The 24261-nt window shown below is 48.5% G+C and overlaps 1 protein-coding gene across 2 annotated transcripts in view; it reads right to left on the reverse strand.

The window, feature by feature from the left end:
- The window catches only part of elovl2 (ELOVL fatty acid elongase 2), a 307754-nt gene that overhangs the window by 54400 nt on the left and 229093 nt on the right, over positions 1 to 24261 (reverse strand). For both annotated transcript variants that reach the window (XM_085988799.1, XM_085988800.1), the window contains exon 4: positions 8095 to 8172. In XM_085988799.1, coding sequence (XP_085844925.1) covers positions 8095 to 8172 — 78 coding nt within the window. The remainder of the gene's footprint in view (positions 1 to 8094; positions 8173 to 24261) is intronic.

The raw sequence follows: 24261 nt of genomic DNA on the forward strand, positions 1-24261 counted from the left end.
GATTGAGAGGGGATCTCATTGAAACCTATAAAATTCTGTCAGGCCTGGACAGACTAGATGCAGGAAGGATGTTTCTGATGGCTGGGGAGTCCAGGGCCAGGGGTCATAGTCTAAGGATAAGGGATAAGCCATTTAGGACTGAAATGAGGAGGAATTTCTTCACCCAGAGTGGTGAACCTGTGGAATTCTCTGCCACAGAGGGCGGTGGAGGCCAGTTCATTAAATATATTCAAGAAAGAGTTGGATATATTTCTTAAGGCTAAAGGGATTAAGGGATATGGGGAGAAGCCAGGGACAGGGTAATGAATTTGGATGATCAGCCATGATCTCATTGAATGGCGGAGCAGGCTCGAGGGGCCGAATGGCCTACTCCTGCTCCTAACTTCTATGTTTCTATCCTGAAGGGTAATTGTCTCGCCTCCTCCGCCGTAGATTCTGGAAGGCGAGGTCCACTGCTAGAACAGCCCCCATGACTTTTAGCAAGTGTTCTAGGTTGAAGCTTTTCAGAAATAATTATGGAGTTGTGTACTTGCCACAACACTCCCTGATACCAAAAGAACCTTGAAATGAATAAAGAAAACTCTTCCAGTAGCAGGAGGTAGCACACAGCCACTCAAATTTCAAAAACCTGTCAGGTCCGTGTGATTCGGGATGATCCCTTTAAATAGCGTCATGCCACCTGAAACTGTTGTTGTTTTCTCCAGCCGGTAATTTCATTAGCTTTAACAAAGTTGGTAGATCGTGACGTCAAGTGAGTGTTGCACACTCACTGACGTCACGATCTCTGTGATAGCGAGGTCCCTGGCGATCGCGTTCAACGGCAGCACTACCGGCAACACCGATATGGCGTGCAGCACTGGAACCAGCATCAGGTGGTGTTAAAGCTCTCAACGGCGTTTTAGCGCCATCTCGTGGCACTAATGTGTGGAGCAAACCACACAAATTTCTCCCCCACAGAATCTTACAACACAGAAGATGGCCATTCAGCCCATCTTTGAAAAACATATCCAATTAGTCCCTCTTCCACATTCTTTCGCCATAGCTCTGCATTTCTTTTCTTTTCAGGTAAAGATCCAATTCTCTTTTGAAAGTTACCATTGAATCTGCTTCTTCCACCCTTTCAGGCAGTGCATTTCAGATCATAACAACTCACTGCATAAGAACATAAGAAATAGGAGCAGCAGTGGGCCATTTGGACCCTCTGCCTGCTCTGCCACTCAATAAGATCATGGCTGATCTTCTACCTCATCTCCACTTCCCTGCACTATCCCCATATCCCTTAATATCCAAAAATCTATCGGTCTCTGTCTTGAATACACTCAACGACTGAGCCTCTACAGCCCTCTGGGGTAGAGAATTCCAAAGATTCACCACCCTCTGAGTGAAGAAATTTTTCCTCATCTCAGTCCTAAATGGCCAACCCCTTATTCTGAGACAGTGACCACTGGTTCTAGACTCCCCAGCCAGGGGGAAACATCCTCCCTGCATCTACCCTGTCAAGCCCTGTAAGAATTGTGTATGGTTCAATAAGAGCACCTCTTAGTCTTCTAAACTCTAGAGAATATAGGCCTAGTCTGCTCAATCTCTCCTCATAGGACAATCCCCCATCCCAGGAATCAGTCTGGTGAACCATAAAAAATTTCCTTGTCTCCTGTCTTGTTCTTTTGCTAATCATCTTAAATTTGTGTTCTCTAGTTACTGACCCACCTGCCAGTGGAAACAGTTTCTCCTTAATAATTTTATCAAAACTGCTCATAATTTTGAAACCTCTATTAAATCTCCCCTTAACCTTCTCTGCTCTAAGGAAAACAATCCCAGCCTCTCTAGTCTCTCCATATAACTGAAATGCGTCATCTCTGATATCATTCAGGTAAATCTCTTCTGCATCCTCTCCAAGGTCTTGATTTCCTTCGTAAAGTGTGGTGCCCAGAATTGGACACAATGCTCCAGTTGAGGCCTAACCAGTGATTTATAAAAGTTTAGCATAACTTCCTTGATTTTGTACTCTATGTCTTTATTTATAAAACCAAGGATCCCATATGCTTTTTAACAGCTTTATCAATTTGTCCTGGCAGCTTCAAAGATTTCTCAAAAGCTCGAGGAGGAATCAGTCCTGAATGTCACTGTATAACCTGAAGATACAGAGGTAGTTACTATCTCTGAATAGTTAGAGGAGCAGTCAGCTCTGCTGTCCATCAGTTTTAAGAACACCTGGTATCAAAAAATGAATAAAACTCCCAGAGCTAAAGGGCAGATTTCACTAACAGAATACTTTTAAAGATCAATCCATTACAAACATAAATCATGCCCTACTACAACCTGTTTGTGTTTTTCAGTCCATTTTTGTTGCTTTTAAAAATGTTTTTGTACAAAGAGTGAGTGCTGTTGACATCGAGAGACTTGACTGGGTGGAGTCCCTGACACCAACAATGTGAAACAACTGGATTAGCATCAATAGACATGTTTACTAGAGCTAGGACACTTCAGCAATACTGCCATTTTAACCATCACTGAACTTGGTGGATCACTGACTACATCTACTGTTCATTCAGTTTGTTAGACTCAGGAATTCTGAAATGTTAACCTCACCCAATGAAGTGATTACTTTTTATTCTTTAAAATTCCAGAGAACTGGATTGAAAAAGAAGATATTGGTTAATCATTTTTCTAAATTGATTTTTTTTTTTAAAAAGAGTGAACTGTGGTGGAGTGCAGCCTTCCAGACAACAATCATGAGGCAGACAAAAATTAAAACAAGTGATATTGAGGGTCTGTCTGGAACTAGGAAGTACCAGGTAGTCTGGCATCACTTCCTGGAGGCTCACTAGGAACAAGCCCACTCCTCCCAACGTGAGAGTAGAATTGAGTTGACAAGAGTGCCCTGCCAGCAACCCCAACCAGTAATACTAGTTAATAGAAGTCTCCCACAATATATGGACAATTAAAATATAGTCGGTCTCCTGTGGTGCACGCAAAAAGCTGAGGACAAGTGTAGTCTTCTGAGGAAACTGGTTTAGAGAGCAGAGGATAATTGGACCAGAGCACACAGTCCCCTTTTAAAGTCATACATTCAGTCTTTATTTTTATATACATTACAAATTCCCATTTTCACATCTATAATAGAAACTTCCAATGTAAACTGGTCACACTGTAATTACGTACTTCCATCAGCACAGCACCTCCAGGTTTACAGAGGCAGTGTCCATTATCAATTAGGACATAGGAATTTATAATGGAAAAGTTGACAAGAAGTATATGCAGATATTAGATTTGTAAGATGTTTGTATGTATTTGAAAGAGGGCCCTCTCTCCTAAGGAATTTATAGTTGGAACTTTCTATCCCTGTACGTGTCTTTTAGAGTGGTGATAAATTATGGAGAAAGCTGCTTTGGGAACTTAAGAAAAGGACCAAAAGATCAAAATGCAAAAGGGAAAAAGAAATTCGTGAGTGAAAATGCTGTGTATTACATACAAATATGTAAAAAGGAAGGTGAGAAAAGACCATGTTGCTCATTAAATGATGCAACCTCATGCATCACCCTCCCCAATCACTAGTAATGTTAACTGCTGGAGAGGCAAAACAGAGAAAAACCCTGGGAAGTGAAACTCTGGAACATTCTTCTCCGACTCGGTAAGGCAATTACGCAAACTTCAGGAGGCCATGGTTACCTATGATACATCACTAGGCGGAGTTAAATTAACTCCCACCCACATGCCGCCGGAAATTCAGTTGGAGCGCCCCAGAGGGAAGCGCTGCGCTACTAGAGGCGCCCCGCATCCCTCTTGGGGCGCTGCAATTGAATATCGTAGCGCAACGTGCCGCGGTGCCACACTTAAAGGGGAGGGGCCTTGTTCTGCGCGATCTGGGGCCCTGCTGGGCCCCCGAGGATCGCGAGTGCCGGCAAAAGAGCCCGGCAGTGAGGAGAAGTGCCGGGCTCTTGGAACGCAGCCGGCACTCCGCGGGGGGGGGGTGGGGGTTTCAGGAAGCCAGGGACGGCAGCGCGGAGAGGTGCTGGCAGGCGGCCAACAACAAAAATAGCTGCCCTGCACCTCTCCTTTAATTTGCGCCTCTACCACCACAGGTAGGCCCCCCTGAACCGGTCGCACATAGTGTCCGGCGGTAAATCAGGGGGCGCTTCCTAATATCGCGGCCGGAACGTCAGCGGGGCGCTGCGCACACCGATGACGTCATCGGTAGCGGCGCAGTGCTAACGGCTAGCGCCACCATTAGCGTCCCGCTGAATTTAGCGGGAGGCGTGACCAGTGGCTTCCGACCCACTTAGCGCCCCTCTTAAGGCGCTAACGGGTGGCACAGCCCACTGAATTTCTAGGCCCATCAGTTTCCTACCTCACCTACCTCGGACATCCCTATCAAAAATGTATCCATCACCATCTTAACATTTATAACCTTCTTCACTTACACTGCCTCTGTATAATTAACATAGGGGGAAAAATTCAGTATCGCCCCGTTTGGGGCGCAATTATCGGCCGGGCGCAAAGTTTAGCGCCTGGCGCTAATTATCGCCTCCGACTGCAAACTTGGCTTCTATCGCCCCTGGAGGTGATTGGAGCGCTAAATCAGGTGCTACACACCTCTCTTAAGGCACTAATGCTGAGGAGCGAGGTGCTACCTCAGAGCGCTGGTGAAGCTCATGTGATGTCAGTCAGCAATGGAACACAGACACACTGGCGCCAGCCAGTTCTTAAAGGGGAGGGTCGATCTTGCTCTCCATCCACACCCTGCTCATTGCAGCCTTGAATCTCGGCCTGGAGAGACCTGTACATCAAATCTGCTGGAAAGAACAATGGAGAGGCCCAGGGAAAGAGCTCACAGTGCAGCCCTCATAGACTCTTCTAAATCGATGCAAGGAAGGTCAAATCAAAATGAACCTGCAAAGTGCTGCTCAGTACCCAAAACTCTTTCACACAGTGTTGAATCTCTCCAGAAGTCTCTCTCTCTCTCAGAATGCGTGGTGCAAAAATGTCACCGACAAATAAAGGCAGGAAGCGGTCGTCTTTAAATAGCGCTCCCCCAGTCCCTACCCGACTGCAAAATATTCCCCTCAACCTGTTGTTGCTAGCGGCAGGCGGAAAGGCAGGGGGCGCCATTCACTATCCGGTTCGGGGCGTTGCATGCTCGACTGACGTCACGATCTACAGGCGCAGGAGATCGTGGCGGTAGTGTTTTGCGCCGCCGCAAAATGTCTGGTCAATTTTGCGAGCAGTGCAAACATCGCTGCGCCCGGGTGCTAGTTGCTTTGCGACCCATGGGCGCTAACGGGAGGCGTAAAGCAACCGAATTTTTCCCCCATAGTCTTTAAAATTTATGGCGGTAGTGATCTAATACATTGTTACATGGACCAGAGCACAGTGCCATCCTAAGATACGTTTCTGATCTCAATTGCTCGAGTCTCTGAGGAGGATAAATCAGATGAGGAACCTCACCTGACCTAAACTCACACATCTTCTCTCAACATGGGCAAGGAAACGTCCTGCTGATTACCACCTACCGCCCTCCCTCAGCTGATGAATCAGTATTCCTCCATGTTGAACACCATTTGGAAGAAGCACTGAGGGTAGCAAGGGCACAGAATGTACTCTGGGTGGGGGACTTCAATGTCCATCACCAAGAATGGCTCGGTAGCACCAATACTGACGGAGCTGGCCGAGGCCTTAAGGACATAACTGCCAGTCTGGGCCTGCGGCAGGTGGTGAGAGAACCAAAATGAGGGAAAAATCTACTTGACCTCATACTCACCAATCTATCTGTTGTAGATGCATCTGTCCATGACAGTATTGGTAAGAGTGATCACCACACAGTCCTTGTGGAGTCGAAGTCCCATCTTCACACTGAGGACACCTTCCATCATGTTGTGTGGCACTACCACTGTGCTAAGTGGGATAGGTTCAGAACTCAAAACTGGGCATCCATGAGGTGCTGTGGACCATCAGTAGCAGCAGAATTGTATTGCATCACAATCTGTAACTGCATGGCCCATCATATTCCTCACTCTACCATCAAGCCAGGGGATCAACCCTGGTTCAATGAGGAGTGTAGAAGAGCATGCCAGGAGCAGCATCAGGCATACCTAAAAATGAGGTTCCAACCTGGTGAAGCTACAACACAGGACTACATGCATGCTAAACAGCAGAGGCAGCATGCTATAGACAGAGCTAAGCGATCCCAAAATCAATGGAATCAGATCAAAGCTCTGCAGTCCTGCCACATCCAGTCGTGAATGGTAGTGGACAATTCAACAATTAACGGGTGGAGGAGGCTCCATGAATATCCCCATCCTCAATGATGGCGGAGCCCAGCATGTGAGTGCAAAAGACAAGGCTGAAGTGTTTGCAACCATCTTCAGCCAGAAGTGCCGAGTGGATGATCCATCTCGGCCTCTTCCTGAGATCCCCAACATCACAGACGCCAGTCTTCAGCCAATTCGATTAATTCCAGGTGTTATCAAGAAACGGCTGAGCGCACTGGATACAGCAAAGCTATGGGTCCCGACTACATCCCGGCTGTAGTGCTGAAGGCTTGTGCTGGTATCTACCCAACAAAGTGGAAAATTGCCCAGGTATGTCCACAAAAGGTAGGACAAATCCAATCCGGCCAATTACCAGCCCATCAGTCTACTCTCAATTATCAGCAAAGCGATGGACGGTATCATCGACCATGCTATCAAGTAGCACTTAATTAACAATAACCTGCTCACCAATGCTCAAGACCTCATTACAGCCTTGGTCCAAACATGGATAAAAGAGCTGAATTCCAGAGGTGAGGTGAGAGTGACTGCCCCTGATATCAAGGCAGCATTTGACTGAGTGTGGCATCAAGGAGCCCCAGTAAAATTGAAGACACTGGGAATTGGGGTAAAACTCTCCAGTGGCTAGAATAATACCTAACACACAGGAAGATGGTTGTGGTTTTTGGACGCCAATCATCTCATCACCAGGACATCGCTGCAGGAGTTCTTCAGGGCAGTGTCCTAGGCCCAACCATCTTCAGACCTTCCCGCCATCATAAGGTCAGAAGTGGGGATGTTCGCTGATGATTGCACAGTGTTCAGTTCTAATTGCAACTTATCAGATAATGAAGCAGTCCGTGCAAGCATACAGCAAGATCTCAACAACATTCAGGCTTGGGCTGATAAGTGGCAAGTAACGGCCTTGCCACACAAGTGGCAGGCAATGATCATCTCCAAAAAGAGAAAGTCTAACCACGTCCCCTTGGCATTCAATGGCAATTCCATCATCCAATCCCTCACCACTACCTCCTGGGGGTCATCATTGACTAGAAACTTAACTGGACCAGCCACATAAATACTGTGGTTGCAGGAGCAGTTCAGAGGCCGGGTATTCTGTGGCGTGTGACTCACTTCCTGACTCCCCAAAGCCTTTCCACCATCTACAAGGTACAAGTCAGGATTGTGATGGAATACTCTCCACTTGCCTCGATGAATGAAGCTCCAACAACACTCAAGAAGCTCGACACCATCCAGGACAAAGCAGCCCACTTGATTGGCACCCCATCCACCACCTGAAACATTCACTCCCTCCATCACCGGCGCACTGTGGTTGCAGTGTGTACCATCTACAAGATGCACTGTAGCATCTCACCAAGGCTTCTTTGACAACACCTCCCAAACCCGTGACCTCTACCACCTAGAAGGACAAGGCGCATGGGAACATCACCACCTCCAAGTCACACACCATCCTGACTTAGGAGTGTATCGTCGTTTCTTCATCGTCGCTGGGTCAAAATCCTGGAATTCCCTACCTAACAGCACTGTGGGAGTATCTTCACCACGCGGACTGCAGCGGTTCAAGAAGGCGGCTCACCACCACCTTCTCAAGGGCAATAAATGCTGGCCTTGCCAGCGACACCCACATCCCATGAATGAATTTTTTAAAAAGCAGCACTGGCATTGGCCTAGGAGTGGGCATTCTCTTGCATGAAGGTGTTACATCGCTCAGGGAGGAAAAAAGGGTGGACTTCCTCATCGGAAGGCGTGGTGGGGCAATAGCCTTTAAGAATTAATTTAATGTTAATCATTATTACCACGTCAGAATTCCATTAATTTTTAGTCTCACCCTGATGTCGGTTTCACCAGCATTGTGAAGGTTCTGACACTGCAGATTGTATCCGCCTTCCCAACTTGCCAGGATCAGCTGTGAAGAACACAAATCTGTCATTAGAAAATGTTTTGAAGATTGTTGATCCAGAACACAGAACTATATTTAAAATTAATAGCAATGAGTTCAGATGGAAAAAAGCACAATTTTCACAGATTACCATCTTTTTAAAATGGTAATTTACAAAATGCATATTCAGTATCTCAAATTGTAATTCTATATATAATTAGTATTAATAGAAAAAATAATACATTGCTGATTATTTTCTTTGAAAAATTTACATTTTAGGATTATGGAGTAAACTTAACAATATAGTGCTCTAGACACAGCTTCACACAGCGTGAGCACATATCCGGAAATCAGGCATGCAGGGTTAGTAGCCTGCATGATCTTTCTCCAATTCAATTGGGTAGAAAACTATGCGGGTGCAAAGGTCACCATGCCCAAATTCCTAATATTTGCTTCCATTGAGCAAAGCTACGCACCAGAAGCACGAAATTATAACATTTCTGTTGAGAAAGAAAATAGAACTTCTATTTACAGTAAATAGAGCCTTTCATAACCTTATAACATCCAAAAGCATTTCATAGCCAAACAATAACTTATCGAAGGGTAGTTACAGTTGTTTTGTAGGCAAATGTGGCAGTCAGATTGTACACAGCAAGGTTCCACAAACAGCAAGGACCAGTTAATATGTTTTTGGTGATAGTTTGAATACTGCCATGGGATCTCTTGCGTTCACCAGAGGAGGCACGTTTATAAACAACCTCTACTTAAGAGAAACAAAAAGGAGCCCTGACACCTCCTTAAAATCAGAAAGTTATAACAACAACAAAAGCCATTCAGCCTTGTTCGTTAGCTCTATGTCTAGGACCAACTCATAGGAACATAGCAACAGGAGTAGGCCATTCAGCCCCTTGAGCTTATGCCATCATTCAATGGCTGATCTGTACCTCAATTCCATTTAACGCCTTTGCTCCCTGACCTCTCATACCCTTCCCTAACAAAAATCTATCGATATAATTCTTGAGAATTTCAATTGATCCAGCACCCACAGCCTTTTGGGGAGTTCCAGATTTCCACTACCATTTATGTGTAAAAATGCTTCCTGATTTCACTCCTAACAGGCCTAGCACTAATTTTAAGATTATTCCCCCTTATTCTGGACTCCTCCACCAGAGGAAATAGTTTCTCTGCAACTACCTTATCGAATCCCTTTATCATTTTTAAACACCTTGATTAGATTACCCCACAACCTTCTAAACTCAAGGAATACAAACCAGGTTTATGCAACCTGTCCTCATAACTTTTAACCCTTTAAGCCCTTTATTCCATTTTCACACCCTTCTGCCTTGGTGACAAACCTATGTCCTCCACTCCTGCTGATTTATATTTTTGTTAACTTTGTGTAAGTCCTTTTGCCTCTTCTTACGTGGTGGTACAATTCCACCGTTGCCTACAACCTCATCATATGTAACTAGCCATTTAAGCGAAGTGGGCATCACGGTCGGGTCTTATCCTGTCTGCACACACTCTTTCCAGCAGGGGTTACTAATTAGTGATCTGGACCAGGAGCTCTGGCTGACCTTTCCCCTCTCTAACCCAGAGGCACAGAGGCCAACTGTAGTATCCCTACTGTTACATCAGCTCAGATCAGCAAACTCAGCACAGACTGTACGGAACCCGAGACCTTTTTAGTCTGCATGACTCGGTGCCACACCAGATTAGTCCCAACATGGCAGCAATTATTACCCAACTGGCCATCAGGAGACCTACTTCTTTGCATTGCTGAATTTTTTTGCTTATTAATGCTGGGGTATGGAACAAGTTTCCATTTTTAGTAGACAGTATCAGAATCATACACATGCAGGTTCACTATAGTATGGGACATATGTAGAATAAAGTTTCCTCTGATTTACCAGTAAGCCTAAGCTACCAAAATTACAACAGGATTCCCACTGCAACAGTATGATGTTGCCACCAGATACAAAACAAATTTCCTAGAATGCCAAGTTAACAAATGTCTCCAGGCACCATGAGGAACCCCATCAATGTTCCCTTTAAGCTGTGCAGTCGGGCAGTGCTCTGGAGCTCCCACACAGCCGGCTCACCGACTTTCAAATGGGAAAAAACACGCATGCGCGGTATTTGGAATGGACTGCGCAGCCCCTTAAGGGTCCGCACACGCAAAAAAAAAAATTAAAGGGAACATTGAACTTTGGAAGATGTCCAGGCAAGTTTATGTGAATTCTGGTTTGGAACTTCTCCATATCTGTTACCTTCCATACTCTGTGATGACATATTGCAGTTTGTTTCTGTACAACTTAGTTATGTTCACCAGCATTCCAGGCATTACTTGTATTGAGACTGGTTTCCAGTGGTACAATATGAACCAAACCGTAACCATATACCAGTAGCATTTGGGTAAAGATGTCACATGTTTATTGGGCAAAGAATTGTGAAAGGTTCAAATAGCTACTATATATTAAGCTGTGGCGTACCGATCACAGAAAGGACACAATCCGCTTTCCGGTCCGTAGACTATAAATCAGGCGTCATGCCTTTAAGAAGGATCACACCTTTAATAAACTCGATTTGCAACATAGTTAAGCCCAGAGCGGGGGAGGAGCAGTCGAAGCTGTGCACTGATGAAAGGCAGTCGTACTTTGTGTAGTCTCTGACTCCATTTTGTGTTCAGCATGCAGCCTCAACAATTAAACCTTTTCTGTTGAACCTCTCCGAGTTCAGTATTTTTTGCTAGGAGTACGTAGACTCCTACAAAGCTATGTTAATTGGCTTGCTTTTAGTCAATGTGTATCCAAAAACTAGTGCCATTCACTGGACAGGTAAGATAGGCTACCACTACAAAATCAACCAATCAAATTATTCATTTTTTTTCCAAAACTACCATTCATGAAACAAGAAATATCATAAAACTAACTAATCAAATCAAACAATTTTCTTCAAGCCCTTTGAGCAGCCATTTTGCTTGGTCATGTTTATTTCCAACACCGGATTTCTGATTGGTCACCTTGGAGGACAAGACCAAACGCAGATTGGGTGACCGCTTTGCGGAACACCTCCGTTTAGTCCATAAGGGGGACCCCAAGCTCCCGGTGGCCTGTCACTTTAATTCACCACCCCATTCCCACTCAGACCTCTGTCCTCGGCCTCTTGCATTGTTCCACGGAAGCTCAGCATAAGCTCGAGGAACAGCACCTCATCTTTCGATTAGGCACTCTACAGCCCTCTGGACTCAACATAGAGTTCAACAATTTCAGATCATAACCTCGACCCTTATCACATATATATATATATTCTTTTTTAAAATCCACACTTTCGTCTGGGCTTTTTTCTTCCCTCCCACATGGCAGCAGTCCTTCATTCTGCCAGGGCCATTCATACTTCATCTAGAGCCATCCTTTGTTCCTTGAATATCTCTTAATGTCTCTCAATGTCTCTTAATCTCTCCTGCTTTCTATCCTATCACTGACCTTCCCTTTTGTTCTTTCATCCCCTCCCCCTTTTCCCAGCCCCCACACGCTTTAAAATCTATCCCTTTTCCTGCTTTTTTTCCAGTTCTCACAAAGGGTCTTCGACCTGAAACATTAACTCCGTTTCTCTCTCCACAGATGCTGCCCTGGCCTGCTGAGTTTTTCCAGCATTTTCTGTTGTTATTTCTGATAGGTCCCCTTGGAGGACAACACACACCCAGAAGTTTATCTGGAATGTGTAATTAGATCCTGCCTGCCTAAGTAATCAGGTACTTTGTAAAGTGTAATTTGAGCCATTCATTCTGACTGCCAGGCTCCAGACAGAACAGAGCTCACATAGAACACACAGGGCTCACCCTCGCGGGGTAGCCTTCTCCCACCCCCCAAACAAGTTCCTGCCCCCGCCCAACAAGATCCTAACCTTCCTCACACCCCCGAGTTTCTGACTTTTTCCCTCCCCAACAGGTTCCTGACCTTCCCCCATCCAAGTTCCTGACCTCCCCGCCGCCCCCCCCGCCCAAGTTCCTGACCTCTCCCGCTAAGTTCCTGACCTTCTCCTCCTGCCTAAGTTCCTCCTCTCCTAGCTTCCTGACTTTCTTCCCCCAAAAAAGTTCCTGACCTCCCTCCCCCCATAGATGGGGCATTGTGTATGTGTCACGGATTGTTAACAGATTTATTGGGTATGAAGTGAATAATGACAGTATCATCCCCCTCTCTCTCCCCCCTCCGATCTGTCTCTCTCTCCCCCCTCCAATCTCCTCTCTCTCCCCTCCAATTCCCTCTCTACTCTCCCCCTCCGATCTCTCTCTCTTCCCTCCGATTCCCTCTCCCCCTCCAATCTTCCCTCACTCTCCCGCCTCTGATTTTCTCTCTCCCCCCCTCCGATTCCCTCCCTTTCTCACCCCCTCCGATCTCCTCTCTCCTCCTTCGAATCTCTCTCTCTCCCCTTTCGATCCTCTCTCGCCCCGCTCCAATCCCCTCGCTCTCCTCTCCCTCTTCCCCCTCCGATCTCCTCTCCGATTCCCTCTCTCTCTCCTCTCTTGCCCCACTCCGATCCCCCCGCTCTCCCCTCCCATCTCCTCTCTTCCCCCTCTGATCTCTTCTCTCCCCTTCGATTCCCTCTCACTTTCCCTCTCCTCTCTCGCCCCGCTCTTATCGCCCCGCTCTCCCCTCCGATCTCCTCTCTTCCCCCTCCAATCTCCTCTCTCCCCTCCAATTCCCTCTCTACCCCCTCCGATCTCCCCTCTCTCTACCCCTCCGATCTCCTCTCTCTCTTCCCCCTCTGATCTCCTCTCTCCCATTCAATTCCCTCTACTCACCCCTTCTCTCCCCCCGATCTCCTCTTCCCTCCGATTCCCCCTCTCTCTACCCTCTCCAATCTCCTCTCTCCCCCCCGATCTCCTCGCTCTTCCCTCTGATTCCCCCTCCCTCTCCCCCTCCCCTCTCTCTCCCCTCCAATCTCCTCTCTCTCCCCCCCCCCTCTGATCTCCTCTCTCTCTCCCCTTTCGATCCTCTCCCCCCCCACCCCACCCCCGGCCACCAACGGATCCCCTTACGGAACTGTGGAAAGCGTGGCCCACGGTGCAGGCCGCAACTGTTGGGTACTCCGCATGCGTGGCTTCGGTAAACATCGCGTTAAGGGAATCGGGTGCACATGCGCAGCTCCGGGATACCGTGGGCATGCGAAGAAGGCTGTAAAGATGTTCCTGCAGATAATCGCAGCGGTTCTGTTTCCTCACACACTCCAGTACACATACAGAAAATTACATTTATACTATAATAAGCACATTAAAAGTTATGCAATGCTGATAAAAGAAACACTAAGGTGCAATGTGTTCCTCGCTACGCTGTGCACTCCTATCATGCTAATTAGCAAGCACCACCAAATTGATGTGCTGCCTGTGCTTTCTGAATGGGTGCGGGCATATCTCGCATCGTGGTGCCCGCAGCCACTTTCTGCGCTATCGAATTTCACCCACCCGCTGTGCCCTCCTCACAGCTTACTTACCCACCCAGTTTTGTATTGTTAGCAAACTTGGATACATTACACTCGGTCCCTTCATGTAAGTCATTAATATTGATTTTAAACAGCTGAGTCCTTAAGTCCAGCACCCACCCTAGAACAACACAACACATGAGACCTCTTTGGCCCTATATGACCACTCAGATAATGGCCCAGAAATTCGGGTCCCCACGGGTGATTACGCACGGGGTACTCACCCGTAAGCCCAATGGAAGTGCCGGTTTCCTGCATGCACTGCGCATGCGCGGGAAACCGGCACTTCCATTCCCCTGAGTGAAGGGGTTCAGTGGTCGAACGCGTGCGTGGGAGAGGCTGCACGTGCGCATCGAACTTATGTTTCTTTTGCAGGTTTTCCCGGGAGGGTAAGTCTCCAGAAGTTAGACATGTAAAAAGCAGGCGTAAGGCCTGCTTTTTACAAGGTAAGTGGTGAATTAATTAAAATTAAAACATTTTTTCCACAGGTTTATTATTTTTAAATACTTTAAAGCAAGGTAAGTTTATTTTTAGCCCCGTTAGAAAATAAAATAATTTTTTTTGAAAATTTAAATTATTGTTTAAAATAGTTATTTCATGTAATTTATAGTTTATTTTAAAATGTGATTTAAATTTTTTTTAAATTTCAGTTCAGTTCAATTTTATTTGCCATATGTAACCAGTACAAGTACAATTACAATGGAATGCTTACTCCCCGTAGGGACGCGTCAGCTATACATACAGCGCCGCGTTCAGAGAGTCAACACAATGGCTTCCCGTGGCAGTGGGAGCACGATGTCCCTCAGCCGCTCCGTCCTCCTCGTCACCGCGGCCTCCTCCTCACTGTTGCCAGCTCCACGTGTGGTGGCCTGCTTCTCCCGCTCACGATCCGACCTCTGGCCGCCATGCCCGGCTCCCCTCCTTCCAATCGGACTGCGAGTTTCCCGCCATGGAGCTGCCGGCCAACGTGCTGCAGCGGGTCGTCGTGGCTGCTGCTGCTGCTCGTTGCGCTGCGCTGCCTCCGCCCGACTCGCCGAACACATCGTCGGGATGTGAATGTGCCAGTCGCCGCGGCCTCCTCCTCACCGTTGCCGGCTCCACGGTCCAACGGCCCGGGGCCTGCTTCTCCCTCTCACGGTTCAGCCTCTGGCCGCCATGCTCGGCTCCCCTCCTCCCAGTCGGAATTCCTTCCCGCCGAGGAGCTGCCGGCCGACGTGCTCCAGCGGGTCGACGTGGCTGCTGCTGCTGCTCACCGCGCTGCGCTGCATCTGCCCGTCTCGCCGAGCACCTCACTCCGGTTGCGGGAGCGAGTGGCGAGAGCTGGCTGCCCGAAGCAGGGAGAGCGCTCTCAGCACCGGACCGTCACGGCCGCCATCTTGACTCCGGCCATGTTTTGGGGCTGTAGTATTTATAAGTTTTGACAGCTCTTCCTGTCAATCTTATGAATGGAGCATTCCCTGCTCCGATTGGCTCCCCATGGCCCACGTGATCCCAGGGGACGCATCGAACTAACTGCACCCCTGGGATACACAAGCACTGCGTGCCGGCAGCTGGACCAGGCCCCGGATCGGAATTCCACGGGGGTCCACAGCTCAACGGCCGGCACGCTAGGTAAGTGCAGATCGGGGGCTTCCACCCGCGGGAAGCCCCCGACCCGAATTTCTGAGCCATTGAATAAGTCAGCATGAAATAGGTGGACACTTTCCTGTATGACTATAATCTCCATGAATAACAGGTTTCAACTCATGGCAGGGCAGCCTTGAAAAAGTAGCAACTGCAGGAGCATCTGCAAAGTTTCCTCGATTCACGCGAGGTCCAGGCAAGTCAATGAACTTAATTTGGCAGCACTGAATGAAGGACTGCAGGTCATGGAGGACCACTTGAAGAGGTTAATATCAACTAGATTACAAAGTACACAGGGCAGCATCGCAAAGGAATAGCATATATTTATTTGCTTGACTTTCTCTTAGTAACCAGAATCCTGTTCCCAGTATCTATGGAGTAGCCGGTATATGTGCCGATAAGGCTGCTTTCCCTCATACCAGCAGCACAGAGCAGCACTCCATCAGCTCCCTGCAGAAGCCTTCAGCTTTGCGGGACCAGGCTGCCAAGGAGCCCATGACAGCCAGCCTGTTTTGTGCCATCTCAGAATGTGGGTCCCTGAGTAAAGGGCCACCTCCATCCCAAGAAGTTCCTAATATTTTGCAGTACCTGTGCACATCTTAAACCCCAGGGTCTTGGGTGGCATGTAGAAGAAGTGTTACAAAAGGGCACAGAAAAGCTCCCTTGGTCAAAAGAGATGTGCACAGTGACAAAATCAAGTAATGCTTAAGGAATGATTGGTGTTTGGTTCGCCAGTATGACAATGTACTGACATTGAGGCTCAGGATTATGTGATGGCTGGCTGTAAAGGAGCAAAGATTTTACTCAGACCATAGCGAGATTAGAGAGTAGGCAGATCTTTGATGGATTGAGACTCCTAAACAATAGTGCACTGTTCATCTGTGAAGATTTACAACGGTCTACCAGCCATGGCCACGGTACCTGCTTCCTGTTCTTCACTGGCAGGGTCTTCAGCATCAGCAATGTCATCAACAGGCTATCTGGCATCTTCTGGGATATTTATCATCAGTTGTTTCCTGATTGAAAAGTTGTGAAGCACACAACATGCTACTACAATTCACGACAGTGTGCTGGATGCTGACTGCAAGGCACCCCAGACCTATCCAGACACTGGAAGCTTCCTTTGAGCATTCTAATGGCTTTGTCGTAATGCTCTACTGCAGCCCTGGTGGTTTTACAAAGAGGAGTCAGGAGCCATGGGAGTAGTGGCCCAACCTGTCTGTGTTAGTGTTATCTTACTTGAGCAGTAGTGTTAATTCCGTATGCCCACTCAGATCTCATATCCCTTTATTCTCCTATCCTTCAACCACCTAGCTAATCTATTTGTAAATGTTGGCATGACCTCTGCTTCAATCACCAACTCTGTTCATGTATTCCATAGCCTCAGAACCCTTGATGTAAAAACATAACTCCTGCTCTTTGTGCACAGCAAATTGACTGATCTGGCAAAAGTCTCCTGTGCCTCCCTGGAATGAGCCTAAGCATGAAGGTTGAGAACAGCAGTCCCATTCTCTGCATTGTGTGCTGTGGACATTGGTTGCCGATGCTGGTGGCAGTAACAAACAGAGCTTCTCCAAAACCTCATGATTGAAGTGCAACCTACTGAGAGTGAGCTCCTGAAAAAGGTCTTAGAAAGTGAACATGGGTCAATACATCATGCTGGATGGGCAGTGCTGGCTGATTAATCTGGCTCCCTTAGAGTCTCCTGCTGCTCCTCTTCCTCCAGCATATAGATAACATGTAAAGACCGATTCCCATTGGGAAGCCCATTGTGCAGCTCTCAGATACTAGCTCAGTATGTCTCTAGAAAGATAATACTTTCCAAGGATAATGTAGAAGTTAGGGCAGGCCTCCTGAGTTTTTTACCCCAATACCTGCAGTGATTTCCAAGTTATGGCAAAAAGTCTCCATAATCAATCTCAGTTGAGCAGTGTCCCTTTAATCAAGTAGTGTGTCTTGGTGAATGGGTCCTGGCAAACTGTGCCTTTTAAATATTGGCACACATTCTCAAGGGCGATGGAAAGATGGAGGTCACAGAATTTAGAGCAGTGACATCATACCGTCCTGACTCTTGTGGCTGCCACTGGGATGACAGGTGATTCTTCAGTGCAGCCTGAACCTGAATGGAATTTATGCCACGATACTTTTGCAGCAGAATTCCAACAGTCATCGGGCCAGTCAGAAATTCCTAGGCCTGCAAAGCTGTAGTTATCGACTTACGTCCTTCCCCAACCCAAGAATTTTGGAACCAATATCTAGTATTTTTCAGAAAGAAGGAACATGCGCTTTATCATATCCTCAGAATGTTCCCTAACTTTTCACAGCCAATGAATAGCTCTTTGAAGTTAAATGACTGTTGTTATTGTGATGAAATATTCCATTCACCACTGCCTGTGACTGAGATCGGTTTCAGTGTCATTTCCCTTCCCCCAGACCTCATTGTATTGTGTACTGGAATGTGCTGTATTGTATACTGGAATGTGCTGTGTGTAGGGCTCTGCCCATACCTGGCCCCGTTTGTAAGCTAGCTTCAGTCTGGCCTCAGTCTCCAGAAGGAAGACATCTCTCTCTCTTACGTGTTACTTTCTAAGTTAATAAAAGCCTTGTTTTTGTTCTGCTAACTTCGAGTCTCGGAATTATTGAGGCACATCAATTTTATTAACTTATTTTTCAACACTATGGATCAACTCCTGAAACCCGAACGTTTGGATTTGGATCAACATGCTCCGGACGCATCAGCACGCTTCGGACACTGGTTTGAGTGTATGGAATTCTTCCTGGACAATTCCGCAGCCGTCAAAGACGCTACGGATGCTGCGAGGATGAGACTCGGAATTCTGCGGAATTGGGTAAGCCACCGGGTTTACCCCCTCATCCAAGACGCCGAGACGCACCTGGCCGCCTGCGACATCTTAAAGGCGCATTACCAGCAGCCTACGAATGAGGTGTATGCTAGGCACCTGCTCGCTACCCGCGCACAGCGACCTGGGGAATCGGTGGAGGAGTTCCTAAGCACCCTGAAAATGCTTGGCAAAGACTGCAAGTGCCGAGATGTAAAAGCCGCAGTGTACACTGACGAGCTTGTTCGCGATGCCTTCATCACAGGCCTCAGCTCCACTTACATCCGGCAAAGACTGCTGGAAAAAACGGGGTTGGACCTGAAACAGGCTGCGGACACCGCGCGATCCCTGGATGTGGCCCAGAGAAACTCGGACGCCTACTCTTCAGCCCGCGCCGTCCACGCCGCCACGTGTGCACCGAGGGCGCCGCCATCTTGGAAGGCATCTTCCCCGCCCGACAGCCCGACACCGGCTGGGCCCCGCTCTCCCCCCAGAAGCCCTACGACAGCCGCGACGCGTCAGGGACCCAACTGCTACTTCTGCGGGCAGCCAAAGCACACCAGAAACCTGTGCCCGGCGAAAGGCACCACCTGCTTTAAGTGCGGTAAGAAGGGGCACTTCGGGAAGGTGTGCAGAGGGAACCCCGCCGGAAAACCAACCGCCGGAAAACCCGCCACCGCTGCGTGTGCGCCGTGGGAGCGGCCATCTTGGACGCCATCTTGCCCGACCTCGTGGGGTCCGCCATCTTGTGAGCAGACAGCGTGGACGCCATCTTGTATCGATCAGGGCCCTACAGTGGCATCGGTCACAGTGGACCAGACCAGGCCGCACCCGCTATCCAGATCAATGGTGGACATCGAGGTAAACGGGTGCCGGGTTAATGCTTAATTGACAGTGGAAGCACGGAGAGCTTTATCCACCCAGAACTGGCACAACAACTCTCCCTAAAGGTGGTCCCTACTCAGGGTACCATCTCTATGGCTGATAAAACCCAGACATCGACCATTCTGGGTTACTGCATGGTACAATTGTGCGTTAACCGAACTGTATATGATAATTTTAAAGTATTAATCATGAAGAACCTATGTGCGAGCGTGATCTTGGGCCTGGATTTCCAGTGCAACCACCAAAGCATCACGCTCAAGTACGGTGGGTCCCAGCCGCCCCTCACAGTGTGCGGTCTGGCTACCCTGAAGGTAAAGCCGCCTTCGCTATTCGCGAACCTTACCCCTAACTGCCGGCCAATAACGACCAAAAGCAGGAGGTACAGCTGGGAGGACAGGCAGTTTATCGCGACCGAGGTAGACAGGCTCCTGAAAGAGCGCATTATTGAATGCAGCAACAGCCCGTGGCGCGCCCAAGTGGTAGTGGTAAGGGGTAGCGAGAAGAAACGGATGGTGATCGACTATAGTCAAACGATCAACAGGTACACCCTACTAGACGCCTACCCGCTACCCCGCATATCAGAAATGGTGAACCAAATCGCCCAATACCGGGTGTTCTCCACCATCGACCTCAAGTCAGCGTACCACCAGCTCCCTATCAGACCAGAGGACCGCCCGTACACCGCCTTCGAGGCGAACGGACGCCTCTACCAATTCCTCAGAGTCCCCTTTGGGGTGACGAATGGGGTCTCGGTCTTCCAGAGGGAGATGGACCGCATGGTCGATGACCACCACTTGCAGGCAACCTTCCCCTACCTCGACAACGTCACCATCTGCGGTCACAACCAGCAGGATCACGACTCGAACCTCGAGAGGTTCCTGAAAACCGCACAAAAACTCAACCTCACCTACAACGAGGACAAGTGCGTTTACAACACCACGCGCCTCTGCATACTAGGCAGCGTGGTGGAGAATGGGGAAATCGGGCCAGACCCCGACCGATTGCGCCCCCTACGGGAGCTGCCCCTGCCCAACACTCCCAAAGCCCTGAAAAGGTGCCTGGGGTTATTTTCTTATTATTCCCAATGGGTCCCCAACTACTCCGACAAAGCCCGCCCCCTCTTGAAAGCATCCTCTTTCCCGCTCTCTGCTGAGGCCCACGCCGCCTTCAAAAGCATTAAGCAGGATATTGAGCGGGCCACGCTACAGGCAGTGGACGAGAACACTCCATTTCAAGTGGAAAGTGATGCGTCTGACTTCGCCTTGGCAGCCACCCTCAACCAGGCGGGGCGGCCCGTAGCTTTCTTCTCGAGGACCCTCCAAGGGCCCGAGATCAGACACTCCTCCGTGGAAAAGGAGGCCCAAGCCATCGTGGAGGCAGTGCGCCGCTGGCGCCACTACCTAGCCGGCAAACGCTTCACCCTACTTACCGACCAGCGGTCGGTAGCGTTTATGTTCAATAATAAACAGAGGGGGAAGATTAAAAATGATAAGATTCTTAGGTGGCGGATCGAGCTCTCCACCTTCGAGTACGACATCATTTACCGGCCAGGGGCCCTTAACGAATCCCCTGACGCCCTCTCACGAGGGATGTGTGCCAGCGCCACCGGGGATCGGCTACAGACCCTCCACAACGACCTCTGCCACCCAGGGGTCACGCGGCTGTTCCACTTCATAAAGTCCCGTAACTTACCCTACTCGATTGAGGAAGTTCGGTCCCTGACCAGGAACTGCCGCACTTGCGCTGAGTGCAAGCCTCGGTTCTACCGCCCAGATAGAGCCCACTTAATCAAAGCTACACGGCCCTTTGAGCGGCTCAGCTTAGATTTCAAGGGCCCCCTCCCGTCCGTCGACCGCAATGTTTACTTCCTGAACATTGTGGACGAATACTCCCGGTTCCCATTCGCCTTCCCCTGCCCAGACATGACCAGCGCCACGGTCATTAAATGCCTCAACAGCCTGTTCTGCCTGTTCGGTATGCCGAGCTACATCCATACGGATAGGGGGGCGTCCTTCATGAGTGAAGAGCTACGCCAGTACATGCTGTCCAAGGGGATCGCCACGAGCCGTACCACCAGCTACAACCCCCGGGGTAACGGCCAAGTGGAGCGAGAGAATGGGACAGTATGGAAAGCAGTCACTCTAGCTCTAAGGACCAAGGGCCTCCCTATCTCCCGCTGGCAGGAAGTCCTCTCGGATGTGCTCCATTCGATACGGTCGCTATTGTGTACGGCCACTAATACCACGCCTCATGAACGAATGTTTGTCTTTCCCCGGAAATCCACCTCAGGCGTATCCATGCCGTCATGGCTCTCCACCCCAGGTCTGGTACTCGTGCGAAGGCATGTGAGGGGCCACAAGACGGACCCTCTCGTGGAGCCAGTACACCTACTCCACGCCAACCCCCAATACGCATATGTCCGGCACGCCGACGGAAGGGAGGACACCGTGTCCATAAAAGACGTCGCCCCAGCCGGCATCGACAACAACCACGGCAATAGCGGCAACGACGATCACAGCAACTCTTACCCACCCACTACTCTTTCATCACCCCCGGAAGAACACCGACCAACGGCACCCCCGCCAACTACCCCTCCAACAACCCTGGCGGCACCCCCGGCAGAGACCCAGGAGGCTACCGGGGACACCCAGCCGACACCCGCGGCACCGCAACAGCCACGTCGGTCGCAGAGGACTATCAAACCCCCGAACAGACTAAATCTATAGAAGGGGTGAATGTGATGAAATATTCCATTCACCACTGCCTGTGACTGAGATCGGTTTCAGTGTCATTTCCCTTCCCCCAGACCTCATTGTATTGTGTACTGGAATGTGCTGTATTGTATACTGGAATGTGCTGGAATGTGCTGTGTGTAGGGCTCCCCCCATACCTGGCCCCGTTTGTAAGCTAGCTTCAGTCTGGCCTCAGTCTCCAGAAGGAAGACATCTCTCTCTCTTACGTGTTACTTTCTAAGTTAATAAAAGCCTTGTTTTTGTTCTGCTAACTTCGAGTCTCGGAATTATTGAGGCACATCAGTTATGCAGGCAAAAATGGCACAGCTTGTTCACACTAAGATCCCACAAACGGGAAATTAGATAAATAACCTGCTTTTGGTGGAGTGGGTTGAGGAAGGAATTTTGACCAGAACACTGGGAGAATTCCCTTCTCTTTGAATAGCTATGGATATTCTGCATCCAACTGAACCACAGAACATAGTCTTATTTTAGTGTTTCAGCCAAAAGACAGCAGCTTCAATAACGCAGCACTCCCGCAGTACTGCAATGAAGTGTCAGCCTAGATTATGTCCTCGTGTGGGACTTGAATCCACAATCTTCCGACTTTTGCATGTGGTGCTGACCTGTCGAAGCAAGCTTCTACCAGTGGTCATATTAAACTAAATTTTACATCAAAGCAGCTCCATGTAATGTATGGCATTCAGTATACTTTAACACAGAATGGGGACTATTTTGGTTTATCACCCGTCTCATTATTCAGCATAAATGATTTGGTAGAGAACGAAAATCAAAAAAACAAAAGTTGCTGACTTACCAGCAGAGGCCTACTCATTGCAATTTTCACGTGGGCCTTGATTTAGGCGGTCAGCACTCACGTCAGAAACAGGTGGAGCTTAATATATTTAAATAAGTGTCATTAGGAGCTAGACCTCATTTTTGTTGGACTCAGCGCTGCCACTGTTAATTCCTAAACTTGCCCATGAATCATGGGTGGTACAGGGTGGGAAATAACAAGTTCCACCAGTATTTAAAGGAACACTGACCTGATCTAATTTAGATAGCTTTAAATGTTTGGCAGACATCTTGCATCTATTTCTCAGTCTCTTTTGGGTGCAGAATCAACAGTTTTTTGCTTGTAGTGACTGGCTATGCTGCCTTTTTGAAAATGGGGGCCCTTTTGGCCGTTCCATTCTGGCTCGAGGAAGAAAAGCAGCAACAGTAGGTGGAAGCACCACATGGAGCTGGAGCTGCAGGGAGACCAAAGAGGAGGAAGAGGTCTTGCAGAAATCTTTACCCTCCCAACAGGGTCCCCAGAGTTGCATACCTGCAATTCTCAAAAGAGCAGTGCATGAGGAAGCTGCACTTCTCTAGGAAGGAACATAAGAACAGAAGTCAGCCATTCAGTCCCTCGAACCTGTTCCATCATTCAATTAGATCATGGTTGATCTGTTATCTTAACTCCATCTAGCTGCCTTGGTTCCGTAACCCTTAATGCCCTTGCCTAACAAAAATCAATCAATCTCAGTTTTTAAATTTTCAACTGACCGAGCCTCAACAGCATTTTGGGGTCGAGAGTTCCAGATTTCCACGACCCTTTGTGTGAAGAAGTACTTTCTGACATCACCCCTGAATGGCCAGCTCCAATTTTAAAGTTATGGGCCTAGAAATTGGAGGTGTTAGTGCTGGCCGTTAAAACCTGTTTCGGTAAAAGGAAATGTCAGCCGCCTCAATTCCACATGCTGCCAGCGGGTCCCGCGGCGGTGGCAGCGCTGCCAATGTCCGCGCTCGCTAGGGACATGTAGATTATACAGATTGTGACGTCAGTGAGTGTGCAACGTTCAGCTGCCATCCAATCTGCCATTTTGGAGTTTGTCACTCAACTTGCCAGCCTGTGTTAATAACGACCAGCTGACCAAGCGTTCACAAGCAGGAAGGAGCCTCCAGCAGTGCTATTAAAAGGGATCAACAGCAACAACTTGCAGTTGACATGTTTGTTCAGTTTGACTGGCTCTGTGTAACTTTCTGCAACTCTTGCAGCTTTCTAAAGTTGTTTCAAGTTCCTGAGGTGACAGGGAGTGTTGGTGCAAGTGGAGAACACATTCATTCTTATTTAAAGGTTTCAGCTCACAACACTTGCTCGCAGTCATGTGGGCTCTACTGGCAGTCTTCCTCGCACTCGAGTATCTTCGGGAGAGGGAGCGGAGGCAGCGAAGAAGAGAAGATGCGCGCAGAGGGAGAAGGAGGAGGGCTCTCAACAGGAACCTTACACACCTAGGGTCTTCCGAGAGCACTTCTCTCACATCTACTTAAGCCAGGAGCAGTGTATGAGGAGGCTCCGCTTCACCAAGGAGGTGGTCACAGAACTCTGCCACCTCTGTTGTGTCCGTGTATAATAAGACACAGACTGCAGGAGAATGGTACAACAGGTGTTTACTCAACGTGGCTCACACGGGAACTGATCTGTACAGATTACGACTCAGTGCTATATACAGGTGTGGTCACTGCCGATACTGCAGTATACGTGAGCTGTAAAAGATAGTTCCCTCCTTAAA

Source organism: Somniosus microcephalus, chromosome 5 (assembly GCF_052327205.1).
Source record: "Somniosus microcephalus isolate GS21.2 chromosome 5, FLI_Smic_1.0, whole genome shotgun sequence".
NCBI lineage: Eukaryota > Metazoa > Chordata > Chondrichthyes > Squaliformes > Somniosidae > Somniosus > Somniosus microcephalus.